Source organism: Rattus norvegicus, chromosome 4, assembly GCF_036323735.1.
Source record: "Rattus norvegicus strain BN/NHsdMcwi chromosome 4, GRCr8, whole genome shotgun sequence".
NCBI lineage: Eukaryota > Metazoa > Chordata > Mammalia > Rodentia > Muridae > Rattus > Rattus norvegicus.
Genome location: NC_086022.1, coordinates 106,046,482 through 106,071,695, shown reverse-complemented (window position 1 = coordinate 106,071,695; position 25,214 = coordinate 106,046,482). Strand labels below are relative to the sequence as shown.

Below are 25,214 nucleotides of genomic sequence, written 5' to 3'. Positions count from 1 at the left end.
ATATAATAAACTTCTCTCTGAAACGCAAAACAACAACCCAGTCAGTGTTCCTGCCTTGGGCCTCTATTAATCTCAGGTTTTTTTTTTTTTTTTTTTAAAGATTTATTTATTTATTATATGTAAGTACACTGTAGCTGTCTTCAGACACACCAGAAGAGGGCATCAGATCTCATTACAGATGGTTGTGAGCCACCATGTGGTTGCTGGGAATTGAACTCATGACCTCTGGAAGAGCAGTCGGGGGCTCTTAACCACTGAGCCATCTCTCCAGCCCCTGTTTTTTTTTTTTTTTAATATTTCCTTAGTAAATATATATTCACCATGGAAGGGAAAAACCTCCCTAGAGTACAAAAGCAAGTTCAGAGCCAATTTGGGCTATCTACTGAGGCCAGCCCAAGAGGGAAACCTCAATTCAAACAAATCAGACAGAGCTGGGTGAGGACTGAGGCTAAGTGGTAGAGCTCTTTCCTGGTATATGTGGGGCTCGGGATTTAGTCCCCAACACTACAAAACAAACAAAAATAAAAAAACACTTACATGGATTGTGCCTCAGAAGGCTGAGGCAGACCTTTCTATGCCACCATGTCCAGATTTTTTTGGATTTCTGGCGTTTTGACACATTGTCTCAAACAGTCAGAGTCTTGAACTTCTAATTTTCCTGCCACCACTCTTGAAAGACTGAAATTATAGGCATGCACCAACATGCTCAACTCTGGATGAAATATATTGAGTCATGATGTCACATTGTAGCCCAGGCTTGCCTTGAGGTGATTATGTAGCCCAGGCTGGTCTTAATCCTCTTGCCTTGTCCTCCTGACCACTGGGACTAGGGGTATATGTTAACCACATTTCAATTTGAATATGCCTACATTTGCACACACATAGTATTGATCTATTAGTGTTTCAGAGATGGGCCTAGAGATTTGACTGGATGCTTGGTTGATCAACTTTCCTTTCACAATTCGCCCCAGCCCAGGCTGTGGCCTGCTCAGCCTCAGAAGCACCTGGCCTGCTTCCCTCCAGAGCCAGTGACCTTTTGTCTCAACTCCAGTTGCTTGTTTATATTTCCAGGGCTATTTGAGTCATTAAAAGAATGTATTAGTTTGTTTTGCAGCTTCTCTGTTCTCTAGACTTCTGTTTCCTTGCTTGACAAGATAAGGAAATGGTGCTGATTTTTTTTTTTTTAAGCAAACCTTTTGTCGTCATTGTTGTTGTTGTTAAGAGGACAAGGCAGGAAGAAATGCCTAACCTGAGATAGAGAATGAGAAAATTATTCTTTTGTTTCCCCACTGCACGATCCTATTTGTCACTATGTCCTGAAACACAGTATTTATTGGACAGAGTATGCAGAAGGCCCTGTCTGTCACAAGTCTGTGCCATTATTCCTGACCTATAGATAGCATCTAGACTTTACTCGGCTTTTCTGTGCAGAATTAGCTGTGTGGTCTGGGTTCGAAGAGAATCTAGGAAGAGGAAGAGACAGTTAAAAGTCAAAAAAGTCAGGAAGGTTTAGAGGAGGTGGGCCTTGGAAATAGGAAGCAGAGTAGGGGCTGAGAGAGAGAGTGAGAGAGAAATCAAAATAGCGGGGTCTGACTGAGGCCAGCCATGTCTGAGAACCTTAGTGGTAGGAGTTTATTAGAGAAGACAGGACAGGGATGCAGACAATAGATGGTAATAAAGCCAGGCCTCATAGGTTTAAAATTGCATTTATCTCTTTGCTGTGTCTGTATCTACATGAGTTTGTGCATGCACTCATGTGGACTGTATACAAAGGTCAGAGACAACTTGTAGGACTTGGTTCTCTCCTTTCATCAGGATCCTGGAACTGTAATGTAGATCATTAGGCCTGGTGGCAAGCACGTCTACTCACTAAGCCACCTTGCTGGACTGAAGAAGAGCCTTGTCTCTGAGGGGCATTCTAAGCCTGCGCTGTGGCTGACTGAGGGCCTTGCACTGGGGAAATGCTTCCTATGACAAGTGTTTGTAGGGCTTCTGCAGGTGGCCTTAAGGGACAAATGGCTTAGGGGGAGCCTTCCGTGCTTTTGCAGGTGGGTTTATGTTATTCTATGGAAACAGATGAGTTTGTTAGTGGAGCAAGAGAGAGGTAACATTTTTTTAAAAAAGGAATTTTGTTTCTAGTACAAACACTGTGGGTGGCACCACATTGTACTGTGAAGGTCATGGGACAACTTACAGGGATCGGTTCTCTCCTCCCACTGTGTCCCAAGGAACCAAATTCAGGCTGCGAGGTTTGGCAGCAAGAGCCTTTACTCTCTGAGCCATCTCACAGCCCTCTTTAGAATACATTTAATTAAAATTGGAAAATCCTGATAGGGGCAGATTTTTCCGGAAACATACAAGATTATAAAGCTTTATCCTCCTCATCCGGGAACTCCAAACTCATCAATCCCACTCTTTGTTTAACAGTCAGACCAACAAAAGGAAAAGGCCAAGTTTATAGACTGAGCAAACACAGATGAAGGAAAAACTGACCTGTGAGCCGGGAGCCTGTCTTCTGGATCCCATCTGCTTTTAGAGCATTTCTTCTCTTGGATATTTCGGTTACTGTGGCAGTTGCAAACATTTTCTTGAGTGTTTGAGAGGCAGGAATAGTTTAGGAGGTAAAGACTGAGCAATTCCTGGTCCTAGGCAGGAGGCAACTTAAGTTGCAAAGATGAACAAAGGACAAGATAAACAAGGGCAGGATGGAGAGGAGCACAGGGCAGCTACAGGCAGCCAGGCCTGGAGAGGCTTGAGAGGTGGATAAGGGAGAACGCTCCAGCGCTGAACACGGCTTTCTCCAGCGCTGAACACTTCGCAGTATCACATCCAGCCCAGGTAACTCATTTGATCATCAGCTCACAACACCCTTAATGAGGTCTGTACCGTCCCAAATCGCAGAAGACAAAACAAAAAGGCTAAGTCACTAGGCCAAGGTCACTTTTGAGTGTTAAAACAGGGACTCAAATACCGTCACACTGTGCTCTCTTTGTTCTTGCTTTCAAAATTATTTACTATTTAAATTTTTCATTGGGGGGTTGGGGGTTTAGCTCAGTGGTAGAGCGCTTGCCTAGGAAGTGCAAGGCCCTGGGTTCGGTCCCCAGCTCCGGAAAAAAAAGAACCAAAAAAAAAATTTTTTTTTTCCCATTGGGCATATCCTTGATACATGGTACTGTATTATATAAGGACATTTTTATACAAGTATATACTGTGCATCAAACACCAACTATATTTCTTCTCATATCCCCCTACTTTTTCTCTTTTGTTTTATTGATTATTTTAGTTATTTACATTTCAAACATTATCCCCCTTCCCAGGTCTTCTTCACAACACCGCTCAGCACCTTTATCTTTGCAAATGCTAGAGATATGCTCTGCCACTGATCTTTAACCCTAGATCTCCCTTAGTCAATTTGTTTACTTGATTGTTTGTTTGTTTGTTTGCTGAAATGAGGTTTCTAAGGGTTGCTCAGGCTTATCTCTGTAGCTCAAACACAACCTGAACTTGAAGCTTTTTCTCAGCCTCCCATTGGCTGGTATAGACCTGCACCATCAGGATTAGCAATGTATTGTATTATGCATTTTTGTCATTGATGATTGTGAGTATTTGTTTTGTCTTCTTATTTTGTTTTTGTGTTAAACAGGGTCTCTTGTAGCCCAGGTTCCCCTCGAACTTGCCATGATAGGAAGCCCTTTAAGCCTTAAGCCTTTTCTTCTGCTGGAACCACAGGAATTTACTGTACACCGTGTTCTGAAGATTCATACTCTTTTTTTCCCCCCCAATCTCCTCCCAACTATCACAACTGAGAAATGGCATTCTAGCCGTGACCTGATAGATAAAGAGTAGGAATAGAAGGGGGTGAATTCCAGGCAGATGGCCCTGTATGTGTTACCTGAAGTTTATACAAAGAACAAAAATATTTAGCCACAAGAAGCGTGTAATGTTCCCACTAAGATCTTATGCTGAAGACACAGCATGCTGTGGCTGCAGGGCATACTGAAATCAAGCTGGCACTGAACTGGCTGTATCGTCTAGCTGGCTAGACCGTATCGCTCTGGAAGGTGCTGTGAAGGCTGCTGAGGGAGAAATGGCGTCAGCAGTCCTACTCGCTGTGGACCTGGGAACCACACTACTGACCCAGCAGGCAGTGGTAAGTCTGCCATGGGGTAACCAGTTGCTTTCTGATTGGATTTGAGGCCTGCTCCACAGGAGATTCGTGTCTGCTATTGTAACCCTGGTCACAAGCCCATGGCCTATAGGCTTCAGAGGGGAAGCTACCACTGTCTGTTAAGTAGGTATGGTAGGCCTGTCAAAGTGTCTTCTAAGTAACTCTGCATATGTGCATAGGTTAGTGCTGCCCTCAGCTTAGCTTCTCTTTGCAGAGGCAGCAGTCAATGCTGGGACTGATAACTAACTGGTCAACATGCTGAGAACTCAGCCAGAAACGGGGCCTTCCTACCACCCCCTCTTGGGCTCAGGAAACATTGCAGAGGACATGGGGGGAAGAATTGAAGAGTCAGAGGAAGGAGTGGATTGTCTTAAACACTGTCTTCAGGGTGTGATGTGGCGACTACACTTTTGAACTCTCCACAAGTGTGAGTATCTGCTGAGGACAAGCAAACATTTGGGCCTGGCAGCATTCCCCCATGGAGCAGGGAGAAGCTCACAGAATTCCACACATCTTGAGGATTTATAGACAGTTAATAGCTACTGAGTGAGGGAGAGACAATTAGTTTCAGTGATGGAGCAACTGGTAACTTGCTCATGTTCCTAAAAATAACCACTCACCCATATAAGCAACCCTAATGAAATTCACTGGGACACACATGCGCGAGCTCATGTATGTGCATGCACACATCACAAAAACCACGAAAGTAGGATATTAGTTGGGAAAAAGATCAGTAGGAAGGGACTAAGAGAGAAAAATAAGGGGTACCTGTGATCAAAATGCATTTATTCATGGATGAAAATATCATGATGAAACCCATTAATAAATAAATTGACATATGCTAATTTAAAAACTTTTGGGGAAAAAAAACCCCAAAAATGTGTGATGGTCCTTCTTGCTGAGAACAATCCTCCATTCTGTTTCTTTTCTTTCAGACTTGGTCTGAGAAGAGGCAGCCCATGGCTGAGGTACACTCTGGGGGAGGTGGCTTGAGTGATGTGGTTATTTTCTCTGGATGAGACTCAGAGCTTGGTGCCAGGGATTTGAGGGTTTCATGGCAACAACTGCCAGGGCTCCTGGGAAAGTCCCCAGGCATCTCGAGTCCTGCGGTCTTGGCAGCCCCTGTTCTCCAAATGGACCCAACATCAATCAAAGACAAGAACCCAAAGCATGACCTAGCAAACAGCTGGCAAGCTATTTTTAAAACCCAATTTAAAGTCATATATGTACAAGGCCTGGTGGATTTCCCTGGGGGAATCTTACCCTTGAGTGGAAAATACTTTAAGTCAAATAAGGTAATCTCTATTTGATTCCCAGCAAGCCCAAGCACAGGGCCCCCGCTGCCTACAGCGCTAAGTGCTAATCCACTTTAAGCACAAGTGAGGTAGAGCTGGGGAGTCAGGGTGGCTGGAGGACTGGGAGAAAAAGGTCAGGCCTAGATATTTATCATGTTAACACTGTTAGTGTGTGTCAGGATCAGTCTGGCAGAAGAAAAGAAATCAAAGACATGAATTGCAGCTGCGGGGGAGGAGAGGAGAGAGGCTTTCTGGGATCTGCCCATACTCCACCAGTGTCTGGAAATCTTAGACTCCCTCATGCCCCTGCTCAGAAAGTAAAAAATCCAATTAGAGGACTCAGAAGAAAGAAGGGGTGGGGGGGACCATAGTTCTGGAAGAAGTGGTAGGCTAGGCGGGAAGCAGCAGCCCAGCTCTGTACAGCCAACTTGTCTGGCTCTGGCCACTGCTTCTCTTGGTAATTTTGCCACCCAGCTTAGGTCTCAGGTGCCATTGGACAGATAAAGTATCTGAATTACGCCAGGACCAGAAGCACAGTGTGCCCCTCAAGGACAAGCCTTTGCTTCTCCTAACAAATACTTCCCCCGCCCCCCCAGGCAGTAACCCAGATTTATTTCTCTGTGTTTATCTTCTTTGCAAGGCCTGAAGTAACAAACTGAACAGATGTATCTAGAGAAAGGCGTCTTCTTTATTTTCCCCCAATGAGCACTTCCCACTGCTCCTGCCTCACATGTCCAAAAGCAGCTCCAGGCATGGTGGGCTAGGCTTGTGAAGTGGAGGCAGGAGAGTCAGTTCAAGATCGTCCTCCACTACATACAGTTCAAGGCCGGTCTAGGCTACATGAGGCCATGTTTTAAAAGGCCAAAGCATCAATAATGCGTGCTAGAGAGAACACATTAAAGGTAAGCATGAAGCTCCTGAAGTGGTGTCCAGAACTCACTAACACAGGAAAGCCTGAGGCATATTCTTGCAACCCCAGTGCTGAGGAGGCAGAGAGAGGCAGATCTCTGGCGTTCAGCAGCCAGTCAGCCAGCCTACTGGGCCAGTTCCAGAGCAGTGAAAGAGCCTGAAAGAAAGGTGGACAGTGTCCCCAAGCTGCCCTCTGGCCTCCATTTGAAGTCAAATAAAACCCTGCTTTTTTTCCTAATACATCACAGTTAGAAGCTCCTTCCATAACACATATACAGTGCCACCTTTGCATAGTTTTCAACACAAGGATATCTAACATGTGTCCTCCTTCCTCCTCCACTGAGGGATGTCTGAGCCCTTTCCTTTGTTACAGTGTTGCAGTGAACATCCATCCACATGATCTTGACATATTTTATATTTTGCCAGCTTTTCTTTTTTTTTTTTTTTTTTTTGGTTCTTTTTTTTTTCGGAGCCGGGGACCGAACCCAGGGCCTTGTGCTTCCTAGGCAAGCGCTCTACCACTGAGCTAAATCCCCAACCCCTTGCCAACTTTTCCTTAGCAAGTTCCTAGTGGTAGAATTGAATGGAGAGTGTGTTCCAGTGTTGGCCGACATTGCTAAGTGACCCTACAGAGGGTCACTTACACTACAGCTCACAAAAACGCCTATTTCTATACCCCTGCAAGCACTGATTTACTTTTCCATTCTAGCAGCTTGAAACAGTAGAACCTTCCTTTGCATCTCTCTGCAGATGTGGCTGATTTGGCTTTCTGAGTGTACTTTTGTAACACAACTCACTACATAGCCAAGTATGACCCTGAAATCAAGATCCTCCTGTCTCTGCCTCCCCCAGATACTGGGATTACAATGTGTGCACCACCACCATAGCGTTTGTGTGTGGGTGTGGGTATGTAATTAGAGTTGGAATTCACAGCTTTGCACTTCCTAGGCAATGACCCTAAGGTATGTTTCAATCCTCTCCTCCTTTTCCTCTTCTTCCTCCTCTTCTTCCTCCTCCCCTCCTCCTCCCCCTTAAGGTGCTTGAGAGTTTCACCTTCATATGTATCTACACCATATGCATGCCTGGTGCCTGCAGGGATCTGAGAAGAGCCTTGGATCCCCTAGAGCTGGAGTTAAAGGGGGTCGTAAGCTTCCACTGGATGCTGCAAAACAAACCTGGTCTCTGTGCAAGACCAGCAAGTGTCTTTAACCAATGAGCCATTTCTCTAACCCTCAGACTGACCACTGTCTCTGACCCTCCAATCTCCACCTCTCAAACGCTGAGATTACAGTCCACGTCATCACCCAGATGAAGACATTTTTTCTCTTTCGTCTCTTACTGGGTTTTTGTTTGTTTGTTTGTTTGTTTTCTTTTCTTTTCTTTTTTTTCCGGAGCTGGGGACCGAACCCAGGGCCCTGCGCTTGCTAGGCAAGCGCTCTACCACTGAGCTAAATCCCCAGCCCCGTTTGTTTTGTTTTTATGACAGAGTCTCACTGCATACCTCTGGCTGATCTTAAACTTACAGAGATGTGTCGGCTCATTCCTTCTTAGTGTGACAATTAAAGGCCCGAGCTGGTCAGGGCTTTTTTTTTTTTTTTTTTTTTATTTCAAATTTCTATTTATTTTGTGTGGGAATGGGGGCAGATATATACCACAGCCCAGGTATGAAGGTCAGAGGACAACTGCAGGAATCTACTCTTTTCTTCCACCATAGTAGGTCCAGAGCATTGAACTTGTCACAAGACTTGGCTGGCCATATGTGTGTGTGTGCATGTGTGTGTGTGCGTGCGTGTGTGTATTCTAGATTGTTTCTTCAGCTATGACAGTGCCTGAGGGATTTAAGGTTTGGAGTTTGCAGTCCATTCACAGAGCCAAGTTCCCCTTTCATAAGAAACAGCTATATGAAGATGCAGGAAAACTTGCAGCCCATTCCTTGACCCAAGAAAGGAATCAATCAAGACGACAAGAGAACAAAGTTCTCTAATCTCTCTCTTATTGTCCACTGTCTGCCTGGAGGACAGGATAAACAGGTTCCATAAGGCTCTCTCTAGTCTGGCTAGGAATGATGGGGTTTTACAGCTCTTAGAAGAGAATTGAGGAGGTTGGGTGGCCTGCGTCGGGCAGGTAGCTGAGGTCCAGGGTCTCTTGGCAGCTACCTTGGCACCAGCAGCAGAGGCAATGACACGGTGAGCCTGGCTAGCCAGGCAGGTCCAAAGTCCAGCAATGAATGCTTCAGGAGAAAGAACACTTCCCTAAGTGTTACAGCTCAGTAAGGACAGCCACTCTCAGAATATCCTCAGTGATATTGTGTGCTTTATTGCATGTGGACAGGGACAGTATAAACATTGAGGAGTGGGGTGGGATTTAGGGGGTAGATGTTTCCTATTGACTCAGTTTGAGATGTTAGTGATGCTCTATTTCCATGGAAAGGATTCAGGTATCAGTGGGGTGTTATGGTTACATGTTCCAGAGCAGGTACAGAGATGGGTAGGGAGTTGCTCCACTCCTCCGGATCTTAAATCTCTGAGATTCCTAGGGTCTGAGCTCACTCAGCCTTACGAGTTCTTCTGTCTGCTGGCATGGCCCACTTGCCCTACAACCTCTTCAAGACTTAACATCTGTGGTCTAGACTAGATCTGAAAGGGGTCATTTGCATACTTAAATGACCTCTACTTTTGCAAACAGGGCTGACCCTGCTTGCCCAGGAGATCCTGGCTAATGACAGTTACACACTTACCCTGAATCAGGAAATGAGTAAGGAAGCCACTAGAAGTTTTCACTTTTCAAGGAATCATAACTGTGATATGGGAATTTTTCTACAATACCGTTGGAGTTCTGGACACTTGGGCTTGTACATGGGGGCCACTCACAGGAGCACAGAGTGCTTCTGCTGGTCTTACTCACGGCCAATGCTATGTAACCATCTGCTAAGTGGTCCATATCTCATAGCAACATCCACCACATCTTAGCAGATCCCTTCCCAGGCAGCAGAGGTTAGGACACCAATATCACAGTATCCCAAACTCCTGGGGAAACCTGAACAAGTTTGATTTCCCACATCCCCACAAATCCCTAGCTTCAGTTCTGGGCCTCAATTAGCTAAGCAACAGATCCATGAGGAGTGCTGAGGGTCTGCCTTTTCCGTCTCTTTGGAGAGGCAGCCAGCATTATCAGTGCAGAGGTCTATGTAGCCTGCATCCTTCCAGTCACTGTTCATGAGAGACACTATCTGCATGAGTTGCTACGTACTGATAGAAGAGCATTCTTCTCTCTTCCTGGCAGTCAAGATTGCATGAACCCAATGCCCCTGCCCATGGTAGGGGCACTGCCAAGCTATTGTTCAATGCTCCTGGTCCCGGGGAACCAGAGGCACGAATTAAAGTGTAAGCATGTAGGTCAGCTCTTTTGCCTCATTGCCACTGTCATCAGATAACACCTAGACAAGCTTCAACCTGTAAAGCTATTAGGTATCAGAGTCATTCGTTTTCTTAACATCTAAGCTAGGCATGTCCAATTGCAGCCTGCTGGGAGCTGTGTGCAGCGGCCGACAGCCAGGGATAGATAACTGTGAGAGCTAAGGGTAGAAGGGGCAAGTCCAGATGATAAAAATTATTCGATCTTGTCCCAAGACTCACAGCAATGGGTCAAGTTAAAAGAGCCACGGCTCTAGACAATTGACAAGCAGCTGGACTAAACAGTAATCAAAATGGTGCTGTGATACCTCTAAGAGTCACTGGGTGCTGAGAGTCAGTCAAAATGGTGCCGTGATACCTCTAAGAGTCACTGGGTGCTGAGAGTCAGCCTTTGGTCACAGCAGATGCCACCAGAGTGTCTTGGGGTGAAGAGCTGCCACATCTGCTGTACTTTTGGCCAAAGAACAGGATAAACTAGGAGACAGCCTTGCAAATCACCTCCTCCACCCGTGGAGACTAGGGAAGTCACATACAATATAGTAGGAGAGGAATAGTGAAAAGAAGAGTAGCCATGTTTTTCTGGGAATGACAGATTTTCTTGGAATTCAGACACCACCTCTTTGCGGCTTTGATGTTTGCTTCTGCCAACATCAAGGTAACTGCCAACTGTTGTGGTACTGGGGGATGGAGTGTCACTTCATATGTAGATAGAATTACCGTGAAGCTAACTGGTGTTCTTTAAATGAAAAAATGTCTCTGAGAGGTTCATGTATCTGAACACTTGACCCGTAGGTGGTGGTGCTGGGAGAGGTTAGAAAACCTTTAGGAAGTGCAGCCTGGCCAGAGAAAGTATATCACTGGGGTGGGCTTCGGGGCTATAGCACCTCCCCACTTCATGTTTGCTCAGTTTGCTCCTAGTGCATGATCAAAATGTGATCTGTCATCTTTCTGCTCTTGCTGGTATACCTTCCTGACATTACAGACACCTAGCCCTCTGGAACCATACGCTAGAATAAGCATGCCATTAAGGTGCTTCTGGTCCTGGTATCTCACAACAACTGAAAAATAACTAAACAGTTAGGGGTCACTCTGACTGCTGTCTTAGATGCTGCTAGTTTTGACAAGCCCACCTGCTGAGGAACTTCTAATCTACAAATATTCTGTCCTCAAAGTAACAGTAGGGTTGGGTAGAAATTTAGTTGGGTCACACAGTACAACTTTATTGCAAGTGTACACTCTGACCTGTTGTGTGGCTTACAACTGTAATTCTAATTACACAGAAAGCTGAGACAGGAGGATTGCAAAACCTAGGCTGAGCTGGAGCCATGACTCAGTGGTTAAGAGCACTGACTGCTCTTCCAGAAGTCCTGAGTTCAAATCCCAGCAACCACATGGTAGCTCACAACCATCTGTAATGAGATCTGATGCTCTCTTCTGGTGTCTGAAGACAGCAAGATCTAATCCCTTGAACGACTTCCCCAGCTCATTTCCAACATCTTCCCCTATATATGTACAGACAGCTATAGTATACATATATATAATAAATAAATCTTTTTTAAAAAGTTTAAGACCTAGGCCAGTTTGGGGAATTTATTGAGACTTTGTCTCAAAAAAGTCAGTCTGTCTGTGTGTCTGTCTATCTGCCTCTCTAAAGGGCTAGGAATGTACCCCAGTATTAGAATGTTTACCCAGCATGCTTTAAACCCAGGAATTATTCCTAGTGTTAATAAACATGAAAGAACGGGATTGATTGATTCTAAGTTAGATATGGTGACACAAGCCTGTAAGTCTAGCAATTGGGAAGCAGAGGGCCAAAGGTTATGTATTCAAGGTTCGAGGTCAGGCTGGGCTACATGGTAAGGCCTTGTCTCAACAATAACAATAATAAAAGTATATTCTGAGGCATTAGGGGTTTAGGTTAGGGCTTGAACATATGGATTTCAAGGGCACACAATTAGGCTCATAGCAGCTATCCATGGGCAAGGGACACATTTGTTAAAAATCTGATCTGGGGGGCTGGAGAGATGGCTCAGTGGTTAAGAGCACTGACTGCTCTTCCAGAGGTCCTGAGTTCAATTCCCAGCAACCACATGGTGGCTCACAACCATCAGTAATGGGATCTGACACCCTCTTCTGGTGTGCATGAAGACAGCTACAGTGTACACATAAAATAAATAAACCTTTTAAAAACAAGTCTGATCTGAAGTGAACCAACAAGCTCTCTGTAGCTGAGGCTGGCCTCAAATGCCTGCCCCTCCTCTAAACGCCAAGATTGCAGGTGTGAGTCATCACAACCACCCACCTCCCACCACTGTTTCTTGGCTTCAGTTTTCTTGTGAATTACCTGGTACATAACCTCACTGCATTGATGTGCTGAAGGTGTTAGAGAAGGAGGACTCTGAGAGAGAAAAACCTGACGGAAATCATACCTGGTTCCAGGTTCTTGTCAAATAAAGAATTCAGAGATGGAACAAAGTAAGAGGGTGAGAGGAAGCTTATTTCAGAGCATGTTCAAGAGGGAGTACAGCCTTCTTCCCCCACACCCCAAAAGTTGCTGGTATGTTTTCCTAAAAGAAAACTAGAACCAGCAGGGTGGCACACATCTGTGATCCCAGTACTTGGGAGGTAGTAACAGGAAGATGAGGAATTTGAGAGCAGGCTGGGTGACATGAGAACCTAAGCCCACAGACAATTGCAGAGAGACTGGGATGGGGGGCTGGATACACACACACACACACACACACACACACACACACACACACACACAGAGAGAGAGAGAGAGACAGACAGACAGACAGACACAGACACAGACACAGACACAGACACAGAGAGACAGACAGAGACAGAGGGGGCGGGAAGGAGGGAGGGAAAGGGAGAAAGAATGTGTGTGTGTGTGTGTGTGTGTGTGTGTGTGTGTGTGTGTGTGTAAAAATCTGGGCTGTGTCTAGAGAAAAAGATCACAGAAACTGCTACAAGAAATTAGCCAGCCCTGGCTCAAGCCTGTTATCTTGGTCACTCAGGAGTCAGATCAGGAGGACAGAAAGCTCAAGGCCTTCCAGTGCTACAGAGCAAGTTCAGTGTTGGACTAGAATACAAAAAACTATTTCAAAAGAAGTGGGGAGACAGCTCAGTAATAGGGTACTAGCCTGGCTCGTTCTGGGCCCTAAATTTAATCCTCTAGTGTTAAAGAGGAGGGACAGAGAAAGCCATACACATTTTACTGAACAATGTGTGTCCATGGAAAAGTTCTGAGAGGATGAAATATTCCTGTTTCAGAAAATACGACACATCTATTGCTTGACTATAAAAATCCTCATAAAGTTAGATAGCAGATCTTTGACCCAGACTCCAGTCCCTGATCTACCACTGAGTTATGTATGACTTGGATGGATTACATGCTAATTTCCTCATCTGTAAGGCAGGAAGAGAAATAAATACAACTGCTCGTTAGAGCACTTGTAAGGTCCAGACAGCACAGTAGTGCTTGTCCAATTGTAGACACTGTCCTCTATCTCCTTCAGTGTCTCCTCACTTGCACCTCATGCATTTTCCTCTTCTTCACATTACCAAGAGACAAAACAGAGAAAAGTACAAAATGACTTCAAAAATATGGAGATTGGGCCAGTGAGATGGCTCAGCTTGTGCCAAGTCTTAGGATAGGAATTGGATTCCTGGGAGAGATAGAATTCCCAAAGGTTGTCCTTGACTACTGCATACACACACACACACACACACACACACACACACACACACACACACACACACACACACAAAGTTTTAAAGGTGGGAGGGGAATTTATATAGTCCATTTCTGATCCTACTAGTGCTAGCTTGCTTCTTTCTGAGCCTAACTGAGAGATTGGCACAGTTTTGGAGATATCTGGCCGAGATTTCTTTCTTCCTGGTGTGTCTTTACACAGAAGATTCAAAGCCTCAGACTTTCTCTTAGCTTGTCAACCACCGGCTGACCTCCACAAGTTCACTATGTCCCTGCTGTTTGCTGTGAGTAGGTACCATCTTCTCTCCTACTGAGTCAACAGCTACCGCTGGGTTGCTTTGTTGCTGTTCTTGCCGTTTGTTAGAGACAAGGTCTTTTGCAGCCCATAGTAATCTGAAGGCTGAAGGCTGGCCTTGAACCCTTGATAATCCTGCCTTGCCTCCTTCTTAAGTGCTGGGATTATGGGCGTGTGCCCCATGATCAGATTTGTTTTTCTTGTGAGACAATGTGGTGCTATTCTTGGTTGTCAGTTTAACTACATCTGGAGTTAAAATCCAAGCTGCTAGGTCCACCTATAAGGGATTTTTCTTGATTACTTGAGGTGGGAAGACCAAGCTTAAATCTGGTCCACAGCTTCTGGTGGCAGCCTAGAAAGGGACGAGGAAGAGGGAAGCTCTTGCCTTTGCAGTTTGCCCTCACTCTTGCTGGCTAGTTCATCCCTTCACTGATGAGAGCCTGAGATTCAACACATATTGAAGACCAGCTGAGATATTCAGCCTTATGGACCAAATAGCTTTGGATTCTTGAACTTTCTGTCAGCATTCAGCCATGGTTGGAATAGTCAGAACACGCCTGTAAGCCACTCTAATGAATTCCATATATATTTCATTCTTTCAGTTCTTCTCCCTACAGAGCCCTAATACAGACAGTATCTGGTTCTGAGGCATTGGTTAGTCTTCAACCTGAACCAATCTTCCTGCTTCAGCCCTAGAGTACTGGGATGACAAGCCTACACCACAGTACCCAGCTCAATGGCATAAATTTGCCAGGCATATCTGTTCTTTTACTTGCCAGAACTCTCTTCTAGAACTTTCGATAAGACTCATAAGCTCTGGAGTTGTTCTACTTGTTGACTGTAACAAAGAGCAGCGTTTTCAGTCTCGTCTTTAAAAGCATGCATAGGTCTCACAGCTACATTAAGATTCTGTGGGTTCGGGGTTGGGGATTTAGCTCAGTGGTAGAGCACTTGCCTAGGAAGCACAAGGCCCTGGGTTCGGTCCCCAGCTCCGAAAAAAAGAACCAAAAAAAAAAAAAAAAAGATTCTGTGGGTTCAGGGTTGGGGATTTAGCTCAGTGGTAGAGCACTTGCCTAGGAAGCACAAGGCCCTGGGCTCGGTTCCCAGGCCCGAAAAAAAAGAACCAAAAAAAAAAAAAAAAAAGATTCTGTGGGTTCAGAAATCTGGAGCCTTCAAGTCAAGTGATTTGATTTTTCCTTACGTGCTTTATAACACCTCAAATCCAACACATCTCATTAACGCTAAATAAGACTTAAACCAATAACTTCTGGTTTATTTTACCCTCAGGGCACTAATTATGATATCAGAAATCTCACCCTCCCTCCAGAACAGGATGGTCATGTGCCTCTGTTAGTAAAGAGCTCTCAATTTTATTAATTGCAAAGCTTGTCACAAAGCCAAGACAGGACGTCTTTCATTGGTCTTGTTGGATCTCCAAGGTTCCTTTCTCTACTTGTTTCTCAGATCCTTCATAATGTCCACTTACCTTCCCCTTGGTTTCTTTCCTTCTGCTCTCCCTCTTGGACATTCTTCAGCATCCTAAGTGCACTCAGAGCCAAGCTTCAGTAAAACAGACCACCTTATTATTATGGACCTTATGTACCGAACTGGGAATTGGTACATCCATCAAGTAATCTTCACATCTGGAATTTCAAACAGCACTTAGGAGCATGAGAGAAAATAATTGAACCCTGAGAAAATCTCTAGAGTGAAGGCTTCATCTAGGAAATGGCGCTGAGCTATGGTGAAAAACGATAGAATCTGGAGTAGGAAGAGAACCAGGCCTGTTGCCATATCTACTCCTGCCAGCCTTACAGTTAGTATCATAAACATTTACAGAAGGAATGGACAATGTGAATAATATAAAATCAATGACAATGTGTCCTCATTTTGATATATATCAATTAATGACTTCAACTGAAGGTAAAAGAGGTCCAGAGTAGAAGACAGAGGAGAATGCTGTACAAGATAAGGTTCGAAGTAGTAGTAGTAGTATTGGTAACATCATACTCAGGTATGGTAGAGTACTCCCGAAATCTTTAGCTCTCTAGAGGCTGAGACATGGAAGGCCTTTCATGAATTCAAGGCCAGTGAGTGAGCTCCAGATCACAGGCTACAGAGTGAGACCTGGTCTCAAAGTGCCAACATAGCTAAATATGTAGAGAATTGTAGCCTTTGTCCCACAGCAAATGGACACCTGTGAAAAGATAATTCCCTACTTTAATGATTCCTGTTATATGTTAGACATGTACTATAGACTTCTTGGAAAAATTTCCTACTACTATCCCAACTTTACAGGCTAAAGACAGAGGAATTGAGGTTGCTTATCCTGTTAGTTAACAGTAGAATCACGACCCAAAGCCACGAATGGCAGCCCCTATATTACCCTATGAGCAAGAGAGAGGCTAATGATGTATAACTGAGTCTAATCCTCTTGGCAGGATGAGACAGCTGGGGAAGCTGAGAGCATAGGGGTGTCAGAATTTAATGAGCTAATCATTGAATTTAACCCCCTCCCTATTAATAAAATAACCTTTTAATTATACTCTGGCTTCCATATAGATTTTTCTGCTGGAAGGTAATGTACTGACCAGTCTCCACAGGCATTTTGGTCTGTTTGGCAATTTTATTACTCACTGTGAATTATATTTTATGGCCGAGCCATCTCTCTAGCTCCTAAAACAGGTAAAAATTATGAAAGTCTTGACTATTTTCTCATGAAGGGCTTGTTTTAAAAATAAAAACCAACGAATAAGAACAAAATATCGTCATGCTGCCTGCAAGGATGTGGTTTCTGACATGGAGATGAGCTGTGTCCCTTATCTTCTTTGTTGAGGCTCCTAGCGCAGCCTAAGAGCTTCCTTTGTTTCCCACAGTGCCTTTCTCAAACTCCCACCTTTGCACTGGCACACACCCTAGAGGGAAATGCTTTTGCTTTTCACAGTGTACCTAATTTTCTGAGCCCTGGCAGCTGGCAGTCGAGGTTGTCATTCAGCTTCACAGTGTCAGGTGCATCTTATGCTAGGGGCAGGCTGTTCCCTAACATTATAAAACCCGATATTCGTGACAAATGGTGGTTCTCAGAAGCCACTAGCCTCCAGGCCTGCCCTAAGGCTGGTCCCAACAGTTGTGTGCCGCTGGCCTCATACTGGGTTTCTGCATGCAATTCGCTCCAGACTCCAGTCTTTGTATAAGTTTTATTTCACTTTTTCTTCATCTTCAGTCTGTTAACTCATTTCATGAGCAAAACTGAGAAAACTGCAAAGGTTTAAAAGATAAAGTCTTCTGAAATTGAGGCCATTTGACCTTGACAAGCTTGAAGACTTGATTAGCGCCACCACCACCCCTCCCCCCCCCGCCCCAAGAAACATTCTTATATTCTCTCGAACAGGTTGAAACATCCATTTCTTCCTAGGAAGCTCGGAAAACCAAGCCAAGCATAGTCGGATTTAGGACAGAAAAGGATCTAGCACGGTCTCAGACTCCAAGGATCCACGAGGCCAGGAGAGGGGGGAGGGGAGGCCGGCAAGTGACAATTGTTTAGAAAAACAATACAGCATTCCGGTTAGTTGGCTTTACAGCCATTTTCCCCCAGAGCAGTTACTGGAGAAATGACTAACGGACTGAAGCCCCTCTGAATCTCTCGTCCCCCGGAGGGAACGGCGTAGGATGAATAGGTGCGTGCAAATTAGCCTCCGCTAGCCAGCCAACATGGCCACCTTCACGTGGCAGAGGGCCACCCGGCACTGGTGCACGAGGCGGCGAAAGGCGGGGGATGTGGGTGGGGTGGAGAGACCCTCGGCGAGAACCACGACACAAAACGGCCGCCACCCCCGCGGCCGCCGCTGGGGGGCGCGCGCGCCGGCCGACCTCCGTGGGCAACGGTCGGAAGGGACGTACCATATCATCGTATAAGGGAGACCGCCCTTCAAATCCAAATTGTCTCTTCTCCAGCAACAGACGTGGGAAGGGGCGTAAAAGCCAAGTCTACTCACTCACTCACATCTCCATTTAACCCACGCCATCAGGATGACTAACTACTGTCAGGGGGCACGGTTAGTTCTGATCGCTCCCCCCGTCGATAGAATGGTCCAGCCCGAGCTCCTCTCCGCGCACCACCCTGCCAACCCCCATCCGCCTGCCCGTGGCGCATTGGCGCGCGACGTCGAGGGGCGGGGCCCGAGCCGGGCGCGCGCGGGAGCTGCTCTATAAATACTGGGCCGCTTCGCCCGCCGCTTCATTCGCTCCGAGACTCCAGCCTGCTGAGAGTTGAAGCGACCCTCCTGCATCTGCGCCCTCCGCAGTCCTCTGCCTCGTTGCCGCTCCGTCTCCCCAGAGTCGCCTTCTCTCATCGCTGCAGCCATGAACGGGCAGCTCAACGGCTTCCATGAGGCGTTCATCGAGGAGGGGACATTCCTTTTCACTTCAGAGTCTGTAGGGGAAGGTCATCCAGGTGAGCCGACCGGGAAGGGCGGAGTGCAGTGGCGCTTGGGGTGGGGGAGGTCGAGGCTGGCTCCCGCGGCGGGCACAGTGGCGGCCTTCCCTCGTGTCGCTGCGAGTTTGCAATGTGTGTCCCCGTTCCCCTCCCCCTTTCTCCGTTCCTCATCCGGTGGCGCGCCCCGGCTTGCGGAAGGTTCCAGAAATCTAGAAGGGCGGGGGCTCGAGGCAGTTTGAGATCGGCGCGGGGAGGGCACTGCTTCCTCCTCTTTAGTCCCGTCGTCTGGAAAAACCTCTAGTGGGCGACCCCGCCCCGCGTGCTCGCGTCCGGCCGCCGGGAGCGCGCGCCCCGCATTGCAGCGGCTACCACGTGTTCGCCGCATGTGGAATTGGGACGAAGAGGAGCTGGCGGCCTCTACCCACCCGACCCCTGGGTTTGGAAGTGGGGCTGGTGTCTCTAAAGGTCCCATCTCTATTATCCATGGCTTCCGGCCCCTAAAAACGCTTAAGAGCATGGGTCGACATGCCCTTAGGCCTTCAAGGTGACAGACAGCCGCTGACTAAATATAGCTCGAGTTGGAGAAGGCATCCCTTATTTGGGGTGTGAGTGAAAAGGATGAAGAGCATGAATTAAGTGCATACTCCCATCGCATTAGGTTCCTTTAAAAGTCTTCCCTTTGGTCCTTTCCTACAATTAAAGGGGATTTGTTTCTTGTTTCCTTAAGGCTTTGTCCACCGAACCGCCATGATTAGGTCGGTTGCAATGAATCTATTATATGGAACTTTGGGTCTCAGACTGAACATAACCATCCAATTAATACTAATTCATTTTGAGCTGTTTCTGTCTTTAAGGGAAGAGGATCTGTCAGGATCTTGTGGTGGCTGGAAGACAAGTGTTACTGTGGTTCCTCCCACACAGCCCCCTCAAGGAGAAGGGTACCTCCATATCTATTGAACCACTCCTTATTACAGTTAATAGACTCAAGGTTCTATGGCTGCAATATACATTGAGTGGGGGAGTAGTTACAAAAAAAATTCAGGAGACTAGAGCCAAGCATGGTGTGTGGTACACTACTATAGTCCCAGCATTTAAAGTGTGAAAGCAGTTTTATAGTTTATCAGCCTAGGCTACTTGTCTCAGTAGAACAAACATTCATTCCAGTCCAGGATACTGTCATTTTCTAAATCGGTAATGGAGAAATTGAATATGGTTTAGAACACTAACAGTTTACTTTTTCCGTTTGACAGTCTTTTAATTTATTTTCATGGTTAAAAAAAATCTCATTTCCCTAATTAGATGAGGTTCTAGAGTGGTTCTACATATGGCTTTGGTTCTTTCAGAACCCCAAGTCCATTGGTTTGGTACTAAGTTATATAACAAGAAACTGAGTGTTGTCTAATAATAGGGGAAAGGCACTTTTTAAAGAAGTTAGTGACCTTGACAATTGGCTCCTTAGTGGGATTGTAACAGATTTTTAAATGTGGGGGATAAACTAGAACAGTTGTCTTTAAAATATACTGTGAAGTTATTTCCTATGGTAGGCTTTGAGATTTCAAGATAAATCACCTTTTTGACTCTGAATAATTTAAGTTTACATGACTGTTCTGTATTTAACAAAAAATTGTTTGGCTAGGATATTAGACTTTCGAAATCTGAAATATATATCCAGGTGTAACTAGATTCATTGTAGGTGTAAATGGGCTAAGGTGTGTTAAATATGCTGAAAGTTATTGCCTAATTGAATTGGTGAGCTTGTGTTACTAATATTAAGGCCACAATATTGTTTCTAAGTAACATGTCCCTATATACAATTTGTATTCCAGCAAATAGCTCCTGATAAAAACAGTGCTTTAGTAATAGTAAAGCTCTCCATACTTCATGCACTGGTGTTGAATTTGTTCCCTTCAGAGTTCCGGGGGTACTGCCAGTGAGATTGGTCAGGCGGTTAAGAGTGCTTGTTCCCAAGCCTGTTGTGACCTGAGTTTAATCCCTGGGACCTAGGACACATAATGGAGAGAAGCCCATACCTCTTAATGTTTTCAGTTGAACACCATCGCACAAGTGTGAGCCATGTATGCAAGTAATGCAGCATTTTTAAAATTTGATAATCACCTACAAATTCATAGCTATATTTGAACCTCAGGTTAGACATAAACTTAGTTACAGAAGATAGGGTTAATAGTAATAGTTAAGTTGAACCAGGAATTTTTATTTTCCAGATAAGATTTGTGACCAAATCAGTGATGCTGTCCTTGATGCACACCTTCAGCAGGACCCTGATGCTAAAGTGGCTTGTGGTAGGTACAAAACCCTGCTTATGAGTGGGGGAAAAGGGTTTTTTGTTTTTGTTTTTTTCCCCTCAGAGCTGGGGACCGAACCCAGGGCCTTGTGCTTGCTAGGCAAGCGCTCTACCACTGAGCTAAATCCCCAACCCCGGAAAAAGGGCTTTTAAAGCCTACCTAAAGTATTATAGGTAATACCAGCTACTTGGGAGGCTGAGGCTGGAGGGAGCATGTTAAATGCCTATGTGGGTAATTTGCCAAGACCTTATCTCAAAAATAGAAAATGAAGCCCAGGGATATAGCATGTATAACATAATTTGAGTCCCTCAGTCCCACCCCATGTACCCTCATTGAATAGGGTGATATCTTTAAATATCAAGTATAAATTTTTGTTTTATTAGAAACTGTTGCTAAAACTGGAATGATCCTTCTTGCTGGGGAAATTACATCTAGAGCTGCCATTGATTACCAGAAAGTGGTTCGTGAAGCCATAAAGCACATTGGCTATGATGATTCTTCCAAAGGTAGGTTATAGAGGGCTCCCCCCCCCCCCCCCCGTAAACTCAATTTTGCAGATAAAGAATGTGATGCTAGAGAGAAGCTTCTAGAATATTCCTTGAAATCTTTGATTCTGGTTGCATAGTTAAACAATATCCTCTCATCTTTCTGATTCTGCCTATTCTGTCCTCTAAAATGCTACATTTATTGTAAAAGCAGTCTCTTATCCTACAAATAAACAGATTTATATCAATAGTAGCCAGATACGATATGCCTGTAAGCTCAGCTTCTCGATGTCAGTGTGGGAGTTAGGTGTGCTTAGTTGTAGTTTGAAGCTAACCAAGTTAGAGACCTTGTTTCAAACTGTTATCTAGAGGGGGCAGGCCTCCTAGAGAGGTCTTTTAAAGAAGTGCTTGACCACTTAACTTTGGCATGTCCAGATTTCTAGCAGCACAGCACTGCCATTAACATTTTGGAGTTAAAACAAGGATTATTGGAACACCTTGTTTTATAGGGTTTGACTACAAGACTTGTAATGTGTTGGTTGCCTTGGAACAACAGTCACCAGATATCGCCCAAGGTGTTCATCTTGACCGGAATGAGGAAGACATTGGTGCAGGAGATCAGGTATTGTGATAGTTTGTTAGGATCTCTTAATATTAAATTCTAAAGCTTGTATTGACCACTTCTTCATATTTTTAGGGTTTGATGTTTGGTTATGCCACTGATGAAACTGAAGAGTGTATGCCTTTAACTATTGTCTTAGCACACAAGCTAAATGCTAAACTGGCTGAGCTACGCCGCAATGGCACATTGCCTTGGTTACGCCCAGATTCTAAAACTCAAGTAAGTGGCAATCCTAAACCTACATTTGTCTCAAATCACATTAAAATTCCCAAGTAAGTTAACTATAGCTGAATGGGGAGGATAATACTTGTCTTTACTATATTTAAACTTGGGAAGAGAACCCCTATAAAGCTGTTGAGTTAGACAAGTATTCTCATCTGTTTGGCATTCAAGGTGACTGTGCAGTATATGCAAGATCGAGGTGCTGTGATTCCCATCAGAGTCCACACAATTGTTATATCTGTTCAGCATGATGAAGAAGTTTGTCTTGATGAAATGAGGGATGCTCTGAAGGAGAAAGTGATCAAAGCTGTTGTACCTGCAAAGTACCTTGATGAGGATACAATTTACCACCTACAGCCAAGTGGCAGATTCGTTATTGGTGGGCCTCAGGTAATAGATGAAATGCCTATGGTTTATCATTGGTTACTTAAAAACTTTGGCTGCCACCATTTTTTTTCTAGCTACCCTGCCCTGTTCCCTCTACACACACTCACTTATAAGGCAGGGAAAAGCTGGATCTGAGTTCCAGGCCAGCCTGGATTACAAAGCAGGTTCCTAGACAGCCAGGGCTATTACACAGACTCTCACAGAAAAGAAAAAATTACATGACTTAAATCCTATAATTCCAGGGTGATGCTGGTTTGACTGGCCGAAAAATCATTGTGGATACTTATGGCGGTTGGGGAGCTCATGGAGGAGGGGCCTTTTCAGGAAAGGATTATACCAAAGTGGACCGTTCAGCTGCTTATGCTGCTCGTTGGGTGGCAAAATCCCTTGTTAAAGGAGGTCTGTGCAGGAGGGTTCTTGTTCAGGTATGTAATGAGTGAACGTTACATGGGAGAAGGGTACTTAGTTAAATGTTTCAAATACTTTCCTCTTTTATAACAACGTCTTACTGACTTTTAGGTCTCTTATGCTATTGGAGTTTCTCATCCATTGTCGATCTCCATTTTCCATTATGGTACTTCTCAGAAGAGTGAGAGAGAGCTATTAGAAATTGTGAAGAATAATTTTGATCTTCGCCCTGGGGTCATTGTCAGGTAAAGATGGTAAAGCCTATTGCTAGTGAGAAATAGGGGGGTGGAACATATACTATACTAAAATCTGAGGAGGTAAAGGTAGCCTCCTCATGAGGGAAAACATTTTAATTGCTGGAACATGCCAATATTTTAAATTGCCTGGAGAGGGACCTAGTTGTTCTGTGACTTAACATTCTAGAAAGGTCTCCATCTTTGATTCTTAGCTTTGTGCTTATCTTAAATAAGGGTACTACATTAAGAATTAATGAGTTAAAGTGGGATGCTCAAAGTTAAAAGAAAATAACCATAGTGATCATTGGTTGGACCTTGGTAAGTACTCAATTGGAATTCCTGAGAATGATAAGTTTTTGTATTTGTCAAGCCAGGGCTGGAAAACGAGAACTGTAGTTATTAATGGGGACTGTGCAAGTAACACAAGGGAAGTAACAAACACTTTTGCCATGAACTTTTTTCCTAGCAAACCCCAGGGAGAACTGAACTCATTTGCCAGAGCTCTTGAAATGAGTCTTGCTGATTGTTTTGCTTTGTTTTAATTTAATGCTACATATTAAGTTATGGACTTATATATTCCAGGGATCTGGATCTGAAGAAGCCAATTTATCAGAGGACTGCAGCCTATGGCCACTTTGGTAGGGACAGCTTCCCCTGGGAAGTGCCCAAAAAGCTTAAATATTGAAAGTGTTAGCCTTTTTTCCCCAGACTTGTTGGCGTAGGTTACAGAGAAGCCTTCAAGCTCTGAGGGAAAGGGCCTTTTTCCTAAATTTTTCTGTCCTCTTTCAGCTCCTGATCAGTTGCAGTCACTCTAATCAATGACATGAATTTTAGCTTTTGTTGGGGACTGTAAGTTGGGCTTGCTATTCTGTCCCTAGGTGTTTTGTTCACCATTATAATGGATATAGTAAGCATAGGTGACCCATGTAACTGCCTAGAAACAAACACTGTAGTGAATAATGCTTTGAAATCGAACCTTTGTGCCCTATCACCTAATCCTCCAAAGTCCTAATTGCAATTACTTTCCCACCAGATGCTGAAAATGTCCTTGTAATGTGCACGTAAAGTACTTGTAGTTTGACTCACAGCCCTGTCAGCATGAATTTGTAATGTCTTGAGCTCTATTTATTGAATGTGAAGCCCCCTCCTTCCCTTATCCTCCCTGTAACTCAGTCATTTCTAATTATGTAGTTCTTTGTCAGGGAGTGTTCCTATCCAATCAAACTTGCATGAAACGAAAAGTTTCAATTGGAGCTCTAGCCTGACTTAAAGAAAAAGGCAGTTACAATTAAACCATCTCCCTGGTGCTTATGCTATAAATTGCCACCTCAAACAGCACCAAATCAAAATCTCTCCACTTTTCAGCTGTCTTTGGAGGACGTACGTAATAAGGTTTTATTTAGTAAACCAATCCTATGCATGGTTTCAGCACTAGCCAAACCTCACCAACTTTTAGTCTAGAAAACAGGCACTTGGCACCCTTGTGATGTCATACAGAGAAGTCACAGGGCAGTACCCCAGGGTCTGTAGGTTGCACACTTTGGTACCAGGTAACTTTTTTTTCTTTATAAGAAAGAGTACTCCACACTGCACAATAGCTCCTCCCAGGGTTTTTAACTTTGTTTTATTTTCAAAACCAGGTCCAATGAGCTTTCTGAACAGCTGGTGTAGCTACAGAGAAACCAGCTTCCTTCAGAGAGCAGTGCTTTTGGCGGGGAGGAGGAAATCCCTTCATACTTGAACATTTTCTAATTGCTTATTTATTGTATTCTGGGGTATGGCGTAAGTACAGAGAAGCCATCACCTCAGATGGCAGCTTTTAAAAGATTTTTTTTTCTTTGACACCATGATTCCTTTAACATGTTTCCAGCATTCCCAGGTAGGCCAAGGTGTCCTACAGAAAAACCTTGGGTTAGACCTACAGGGGGTCTGGCTGGTGTTAACAGAAGGGAGGGCAGAGCTGGTGCAGCTGGCCATGGAGAAAGCTGACTTGGCTGGTGTGGTACAGAGAAGCCAGCTTGTTTACATGCTTATTCCATGACTGCTTGCCCTAAGCAAGAAAGTGCCTTTCAGGATCTATTTTTGGAGGTTTATTACGTATGTCTGGTTCTCAATTCCAACAGTTTAATGAAGATCTAAATAAAATGCTAGGTTCTACCCAAACTAAACTGTCCATTACTTGTCTGTTGTTGCTTTCTGAGTTATAATGTATAGCGTCTGCCACCCATTGCCACCAATAAAGTTTTCTTTCCCCCCCCCCCCCCCCCCCCCCCCCCCCCCCCCGGAGCTGGGGACTGAACCCAGGGCCTTGCGCTTCC

At 44.7% G+C, this 25,214-nt stretch overlaps 1 protein-coding gene across 1 annotated transcript; it reads left to right on the top strand.

Moving 5' to 3' along the window:
• Nucleotides 1-18,083: 18,083 nt before the first annotated feature.
• On the top strand, nucleotides 18,084-23,653 carry Mat2a (methionine adenosyltransferase 2A). The gene is given in 9 exon segments (NM_134351.1): nucleotides 18,084-18,251; nucleotides 20,456-20,533; nucleotides 20,920-21,042; nucleotides 21,531-21,643; nucleotides 21,719-21,862; nucleotides 22,037-22,255; nucleotides 22,495-22,677; nucleotides 22,772-22,905; nucleotides 23,479-23,653. Coding segments are annotated over 9 exon segments (1,188 nt in total). The 5' UTR covers nucleotides 18,084-18,160; the 3' UTR covers nucleotides 23,582-23,653.
• Nucleotides 23,654-25,214: the final 1,561 nt, after the last annotated feature.